The sequence below is a fragment of the Oncorhynchus kisutch genome, linkage group LG1, assembly GCF_002021735.2.
Source record: "Oncorhynchus kisutch isolate 150728-3 linkage group LG1, Okis_V2, whole genome shotgun sequence".
Lineage (NCBI taxonomy): Eukaryota > Metazoa > Chordata > Actinopteri > Salmoniformes > Salmonidae > Oncorhynchus > Oncorhynchus kisutch.
Window position 1 is genome coordinate 52,045,499 of NC_034174.2, and position 8,343 is coordinate 52,053,841.

Consider the following 8,343-nt stretch of genomic DNA (forward strand, 5'->3'; position numbering starts at 1 on the left):
TGTGAATGTAAAATGTATGTAAACAACATATCAAAAGCATTACCAATGTAGAATATTCAGAGGTGGTTTATGCTCAAAGGATACACATTGCAATATGACACCCTCCATTCTTTACATCTAAATCAATCTGTATGGGTGAAAGCTACAATCGCATTTTAAAGCATCTGTCTTCAGAAAGTATTTATACCCCTTGACTTATTCCACATTTTGTTGTGTTACAGCCTGAATTCAAAATGGATTAAATAGATTTTTTTCCCCACCGATCTACACACAATACCTCATGATGACAAAGTGAAAAGATGTTTTAGAAATGTTTGCACATTTATTGAAAATTAAATACAGAAATGTAATTTACATAAGTATTCTCAACCCTGAGTCAATACTTTGTGGAATCACCATTGGCGGTGATAACAGCTGTGTCTTTCTGGGTAAGTCTGTAAGTGCTTCCCACAACTGGATTGTGCAACATTTGCCCATTATTCTTTTCAAAATTCTTCAAGCTTTGTCAAATTGGTTGCTCATAAATTCTGGACAACCATTTTCAGCTTTTGCCATAGATTTTTAAGAAGATTTAAGTCAAAACTGTAACTCGGCATCTCAGGAATATTCACTGTCTTCGTGGTAAGCAACTCCCATGTAGATTTGGGATTGTGTTTTAGGTTATTGTCCTGCTGAAAGGTGAATTCATCTCCCATTGTCTGGTGGAAAGCAGACTGAACCAGGTTATCCTCTAGGATTTTGCCATTGCTTTTCTTTTTTATCCTGAAAAACTAATTTAATGATTACAAGCGTACCGATAACAAGTAGAAACTGAAAACTTTGGCAGTAATTGTAGTTCTCTTCCATTTGATACCACATGATTACTTGATCAATTCACTGCGGCTAAACTGCGATTTTCACTGTAAAGTACAAAAAGTATCACACATACAAAGAGAGAAACAAAATAACACGAAAACATTGTAAGCCACCACTATGCTTGAACATATGGAGAGTGGTACTTAGTAATGTGTTGTATTGGATTTGCCTCAAACATAACACTTTGTATACAGGACATAAAGTGAATTGCTTTGCCACATTTTTTTTAGCAGATTTACTTGTGATTTACAGATTTACTTGATTTACTTACAGATTTACTAGTGCCTTGTTGCAAACAGGATGCATATTTTTGTTCTGTACAGGCTTCCTTCTTTTCTCCCTGTCAATTAGGTTAGTATTGTAGAGAAACTATAATGTTGTTGATCCATCTTCAGTTTTCTCCTATCACAGCCATTAAACTTTATAACTGTTTGAAAGTCACCATTGGCCTCATGGTGAAATCCCTGAGCGGTTTCCTTCCTCGCCGGCAACTGTTAGGAAGGACGCCTGTATCTTTGTAGTGACTTGAGGTATTGATACACCATCCAAAGTGTAATTAATAACTTCATCATGCTCAAAGGGATATTCAATGTTTTTTTAGTTTTTTTTACCCATCTACCAATAGGTGCCCTTCCTTGTGGTTGAATCTGTGTTTGAAATTCACTGCTCGACTGTGGGACCTTCCAGATAATTGTATGTGTGGGGTACAGAGATGAGGTAGTCATTCATAAATCATGTTAAACACTATTTGTCACGCCCTGACCATAGAGAGCCTTTTTATTCTCTATTTTGGTTAGGTCAGGGTGTGACTAGGGTGGGTAATCTAGGTTGTTTTATTTCTATGTTGGATTGGTATGGTTCCCAATCAGAGGCAGCTGTTTAGCGTTGTCTCTGATTGGGGATGATATTTAGGCAGCTATTTCTCCACTGTTTTTTTGTGGGATCTTGTTTATGAGTAGTTGCCTGTGAGCACTACTTAGCCTCATGTTTCTATTTTATTGTTTTGTGCGTTTCACGATATAAAAGATGTGGAACCCATATCACACTGCGCCTTGCTCCGAATGTTATTTTGACGATCGTGACACTATTATTGCACACAGAGTGAGTCCATGCAATTTATTATGCGACTTGTTAAGCAAATGTTTACTCCTGGACTTATTTAGGCTTGCCATAACAAAAAGATTGAATACTTATTGACTCAAGACATTTCAGCTTTTCATTTTTAATTCATCTGTAAAAAAAAAAAACTAAAAATATAATTGTACTTTGACATGATGGGGTATTGTGTGACAAAAAATCTCATCTTAATCCATATAAATTCAAGCTGCAACACAACAACATGTGGAAAAAGTCAAGGGGTGTGAAGTTTCTGAAGGCACTGGATATTGCCATTTGTTAAAATCCATATCCCCACTTATATAATCATGATAAATAAATGATAAATACATTATCAAAGAAGATTATAATTATGAAATGAAATTATTTTAATCCGCATTTAGCCTTTGAAGATTAAAATATCAGAAGGTGGGGAGGAAGAGGCACATAACAGTTTTTTGGGGGGGCAGTCAGCAATAAACTGTTAGCTACTTCATTGGAAGACAATAGGGGACAAGATGTTGTGTGTAGTGTCACCCACATGCTTCAGCGGTGCTATTGTCTGCTCTCTCTCTGTGTGTGGAGCGATGAAGGGGTGAAAGAGACGGGGTGAGAGGAGGGGGAGTTGACTGGGGTTGGCTGCAGTGTGTGCGCTCGTGTGTGTGTGTGTGTATGTGCGTGTGTGTAGGTGCTCGTGCGGGGATGCACAGACGGCTCGTGGTAATTTGATGTGTGTCCCCGGGGATGTTTGATGGATTAATGCTAAGTAGGCTCCCTTTTCCAAAGGCACCACCTGATCTTTGGGGGTTCGTGCCCCATATAAAAGCCTGCGCTAGTGCTGAGCTCAGCTAGTCTAGCCATCTCCTCTCTCTCACACGGTCTCTATCTTTCTATCTCCACTGTCTTTCTTCCTCTGTCTTTACTTTCTCCTTTGGCTTTCACTTTTTCCTAGCACTTTCTCTTCCGTTCTTCCGGTTTCCATTCTTTCTGGCATTCAGACTGACGCTATTCAGACTATTCAGGCCTGGGAGTTTTAGTAGTGAGGGAAATCTCAGAGCATCCGTTTGCGTCATTCACCTCCATTTTGGCTTTCTTTGACTTGGGGCCTTTTCTAAAGGGCTGTCCTGAAGTAGCGTGCAGGTCTTTGGCTTTTTCCTGCGTTGTTTTTTTATTCATATGTGGCATTAGGACCAGCCCGTCAAGAAAATGCCACGTTCCTTTTTGGTGAAGCAACTGAAGGTCCACGATTACTCCTCCTCCTCCAATCATCAGCATCACTCGGACGGATCGTACACGCTCACACGTGCCATCACCGAGTCCGCCACCAACTTGGCGGTCCGTTTGAGTGAAAATGGTGAGTTGAGATGACTTAACTTTTCTGTCTACACATTGCAAACATGTAGTAAAAAACAAATTTTTATTGTTAATGTGCTTATTGTTAATGTGCTTGTTGTATATAGTTTAGAGTTGTAGGTTTCAAGAAAAATTCAATAGTGTATTTGTTCAGAAATGGAATGAAAAACATACTTGTTAAATTTGTTTTATAAATGGACCAACCCCTTGATACATGTTTTTCCTTAAGCCTGTGATGTTGCTATTTAATCCCTCCACCGGCCAACCCTCCCCACCCCAGTCCGCCCCATGCCTCCAGTGACGCTAAAGAGTATTCAGGTCACTCTGGACCAATCAGTTTAATACAGAGCAGATCACACAACAGGCTTTGGCTTTAATACTATTGTGTACATGCATAATGGTACACATGGATGCTCGAAATCCCATCCAAGCCTTTGTGAGGTCTATAACCTCTCCACCACCACCAGAAAGCAGATATCCACATGCGACTGGTTTGTCCTTAGCTGGTGCTGTTGCCCTTGAGGCTTTACCTGTTATCACCCCCACCCCCTCCAGTCCTCTAGCTCTTCATCCCTTCATCTCATCTGATCTTACAGGATGCGAGATACCCACAGGGAGGTCAAATTGTAGCAATTCAAACCCCTCTCTTTCTTTCTCCAAAATCGATTGACAAAATACAGTTTCTTTTCTGATTTAACCGACAAAACTCAATGTTAAATGGGTAAAAAAAAATGGTATTCATTAGAAAATATCAACTTAAATGGAAAAGGGCAACATGCTTTGTAACATCCTTAGTTTATCATTGATACAACAAATGAGAGGGGAGTGCAATCAACCTTAGATGTATATGAGGTTTTGTTAATTGATGCTATGATTTCAGGGAAAAACACTTCCATAGAAATGTGTGGTGTGTTGTTAGTGGAATGTCCATCATAACCACAGAGCTTTGGCTCGCCGGATCATTTGTTCCCAGAATTAGGATGCCAGCTGTCTGGTTCCCTTTGTGTTGCAAGGGGGAGCATAATATATTGTGCACTGCTGTAAAGATCAGCCTATAACCCCCCTTTGCCTTCCCCTCTCCATTCCCATCCCCAAATCACACTGCACCTGTCATTCAATCTACCCATTACCATACTCACAGGCACTTTCAACACACCACAGATGGAGAATGATCTGATTAAAATGATTTAGCGCTTTGTGGGATTTCTCTACTTAGACATTCATTTTTGTTTTGGCCCCCGCTACGATAACAGATTTAGACATGGTGGCATGGGATGGGATGGCGACAGGTGTATCAGTTGTGGAGAAGTGTGTTTAATTTTATGACTGTTGTGTCCATGTCAGTGCATAGAACTTGCATTTAGTCTGTGAGGGTCTTTTTGATAGCTAGTAATGATAGTCCTTGTGTGTGTCCCAAATGGCACCCTATTACCTACATAGTGCACTAGTTTTGACCAGAGCCCTATGGGCCCTGTTCAAAAACAGTGCACTATATAGGGAATAGGGTGCCAATTGGGGTGCATAACTTGTTTTGAGCCGGATGAGTATTGATCGGTGCAAGACTGTGCACTGTAGAGTCATTCATATTTAATTCGCAAAGCTTGCTGAACCAAGCACTTGCAAATGGTTTCCTGTATACAGTTTCATATTGATCCGCAATGCATGGAAGACTCAGATCAGCTGTCTTTCACTCAATGGCTCAACAATAAAAAAAAAATGCTTTCAACTGGAATCAGAAAGAGTGCTGGAATCATAAAACCATAGAATCTTAGACCAAAAAAACATATCTTGTGAAATGCATTTTGCTAAAAATCTGTATAAAGGCTATACATTTAAAATGCCACAATTGTTGCCAAAAATGCACTTATTTATTCCAAATCTTCCTCTACCAAACCTGCTACAGGCTACATCCAGGATTACGTCATCCCCTCAATATGCCAGAGCACAAAGGACCCTGGCTTGAGGAGGCAGACCGGGCTCTCCGCGGGGCCCCTGTACTCCCCAGGGAGCACAGGGGGCAGCGGGGGGGAGGACTACTCTGACCATGACATGGAGCAGCCCGACAGCCCCTGCTCAGGCATAACCACCGAGTCGGACAGCAGCAGCTACACAGTGGATGCCTTCCTCATCTCTGACGGCCGCTCTCGGAGAAGGGCCAACCACGGGAAAACAAAAACTAAAGGTGAGGAGAGAAACAGCATTGCAGAAGTGGGCTCCACAGGATCCACAGGGTCCAAGGCTGCCAAAGGAAAGCCCGGAAAGTCTAAGGGACCGGGGCGCCACACGTGCAGCGAATGCAGCAAGACCTATGCCACCTCGTCCAACCTGAGCCGTCACAAGCAGACACACCGCAGCCTGGAAGGCCAGCAGGCCAGGAAGTGCCCCACGTGCCATAAGGCCTACGTGTCCATGCCGGCACTGGCCATGCACATGCTCACCCACGACCTGCGGCATGAGTGTGGAGTGTGCGGCAAGGCGTTTAGCCGACCGTGGCTGCTGCAGGGTCACATGCGCTCGCACACGGGCGAGAAGCCGTTTGCCTGTGCCCACTGCGGCAAAGCGTTTGCGGACCGCTCCAACCTGCGTGCCCACATGCAGACGCACTCGGCCTTCAAGCACTATGATTGCAAGCGCTGCGGCAAGAGCTTTGCACTGAAGTCCTACCTGATCAAGCATTACGAGTCGGCCTGCTTCAAGGGCTCCGGAGACGAAGAGGACTGCTGTCCCGAGGACTGATCAGAGATTTACACGATATGAGCTTATTTACCCAGGTCTGTTTCACTGAGATAATATCTCCTTTACAAGAGAGACCAATGTTGTGTTCATTCGGGCAGTGTTTCCCAACTCCAGTCCTTGAGTACCCCCAACAGTACACATTTGTATTGTATTCCCAGAGAAATACACCTCATTCAACTCATCAAGGGCTTGATCATTAGTTGACAAGTTGAATCTGTTGGGAGTACTCGAGGACTGGAGTTGGGAAACATTAGGGCATGTAACAGAAATCTTTTAAAACACATCGCAACTGAAAACTAAAATGAAGGTTTAACTTTTTTTATTATTGGACTTATCCAGATAGTCCCTTGCCTTGTTTCAGTCTGTTTTCTTCCATTTGGTGCCTAATGAACACAACCCTGGTCAAAGACTGCACTCCTCACCACTCGTCTTTCTCTTCCTGCTTTTTGATAGAGAGCAATAATAATGAAAATGAGGGTTGTTCAAGAACATAGAAGATAACTGACGATGATGACTGAATAACATTAAAATGTTAATATTTTTTATTCTATAATTGTTTTATGGATTCGTATTCATTTATTTGCAATAATTTACATTCCATTATTTTTTAATCTGCCAATTAATTTCCCTGCAACATGTCTTCCACGATAAACATTTGTGTATTTATTAATTTTATGTATTTATGTATTTATTTATCAAATGATAAATGTATTGGTTAACTAGGTTGTTAATTCATTCTAAATGTATTTATTTGATTTGATTTATGAATTGAACATCTTATAAAATGCTGTAATATATTTCTGAGATAAAGTAGCCCTATATCTGGTCTCATTCACAACAATTGTTGATGTATTCATGTTCTACATAGGAAATGCTCAATATGCCCTTTTGTTTTTGAATCTATGCACAGGCTATAAGTGTAAGCTACATTGTAATACTTAGACATGAGAATCCAGTTAATTTGTTACACCATTATTATGAAGGATTGGTCCCATTAATTATTTGCCCTATGTAAAGCTGTTGAATTTGAATTGTACTAAACTTTGTATGTAATCGGAAAAGCTATGAACTTTTCAATTACCAAGTCATATCAATAATTAAAAGATGATATTTTCACTAAGTTGCTTTCTGTGCCTTGTGCCATTTTCAAGGCGTCAACTATCATCAACTCAACACACATGATCACTCGAGCAGTGGTGGCCGGTGCCGTTTAAGATGAGGGAGGATGATCATTTTTTTATGAGCATGGCTTTGTTTCTATTACAGCATACTGGATGACTGTCATTCATATTCCATTCACCCAGCTCAATGTAACATTGATTGTTTTGGGCTACTACACGATACTCAAAATTTCCCTATACCCATCATGAGGTTGGTACAACCTAGCCTATGAATGAAAGTTTACAACGCAGGTCGAGAGAAATTTGAGTAATCAAGGTGACAGACAGTGACATATTCAATACCGCCTTGCACACTCTTGCCAGCATCTAGCTGATTTAGGGCGTAATCATAACTCCAACAGTTGCAAATGAGAGTTGGACAAATTCAGGAATGTTTATTCCCATTTCGTTACGTTTGTATCTGTTTAAGAAACGTTTTTGAACAGAAACGGGGGAATGAATACGCCCCTGATCAAATGCAAACACAGTTCGCTTTCATACCAATCACATACAAACAGTATGATAATTTGCTCATTGTATATAGTACCAGTCAAAAGTTTATATACACCTACTCATTCCAGAGTTTTTCTTAATTTTTATTATTTTCTACATTGTAGAATAATAGTGAAGACATCAAAACAAAATATATTTGAGATTCTTCAAAGTAGCCACCCTTTGCCTTGATGACAGCTTTGCACACTCGTGCCATTCTCTTAACCAGCTTCATGAGCTAGTCACCTGGAATGCATTTCAATTAGCAGGTGTGCCTTGTGAAATGTTAATTTGTAGAATTTCTTTCCTTCTGAATGCATTTGAGCCAATCAGTTGTGTTGTGACAAGGTAGGGGTAGTATACAGATGATAGCCCTATTTGATAAAAGACCAAGTCCATATTATGGCAAGAACAGCTCAAATAAGCAAAGAGAAACAACAGGCAATCATTACATTAAAACATGAAGGTCAGTCAATGCAGACAATTTCAAGTTTCTTCAAGTGCAGTCGCAAAAACCATCAAGCGAACCTGGCTCTCATGAAGACTGCCACAGGAAAGGAAGACACAGAGTTACCTCTGCTACAGAGTATAAGTTCATTAGAGTTACCAGCCTCAGAAATTGCAGCCCAAATAAATGTTTCACAGAGTTCAA

At 40.7% G+C, this 8,343-nt stretch overlaps 1 protein-coding gene across 1 annotated transcript; it reads left to right on the forward strand.

Moving 5' to 3' along the window:
• The first annotated feature begins 2,740 nt into the window (after positions 1-2,740).
• LOC109898116 (transcriptional repressor scratch 2) lies at positions 2,741-7,159 on the forward strand. Its single transcript, XM_031835189.1, has 2 exons — positions 2,741-3,304; positions 5,207-7,159. The coding sequence occupies exons 1-2, from the start codon at positions 3,157-3,159 to the stop codon at positions 6,037-6,039; spliced, it is 981 nt and encodes a 326-aa protein (XP_031691049.1). The 5' UTR covers positions 2,741-3,156; the 3' UTR covers positions 6,040-7,159.
• Positions 7,160-8,343: the final 1,184 nt, after the last annotated feature.

What these genes read in the sequence shown, in the direction of transcription:
- LOC109898116 (XM_031835189.1), top strand. Translation starts at nt 3,157, where the DNA reads ATGCCACGTTCCTTTTTGGTGAAGCAACTGAAGGTCCACGATTACTCC. An exon ending in GGTCCGTTTGAGTGAAAATG is followed by an intron (nt 3,305 to 5,206) that starts GTGAGTTGAGAT and finishes AACCTGCTACAG; the next exon opens with GCTACATCCAGGATTACGTC.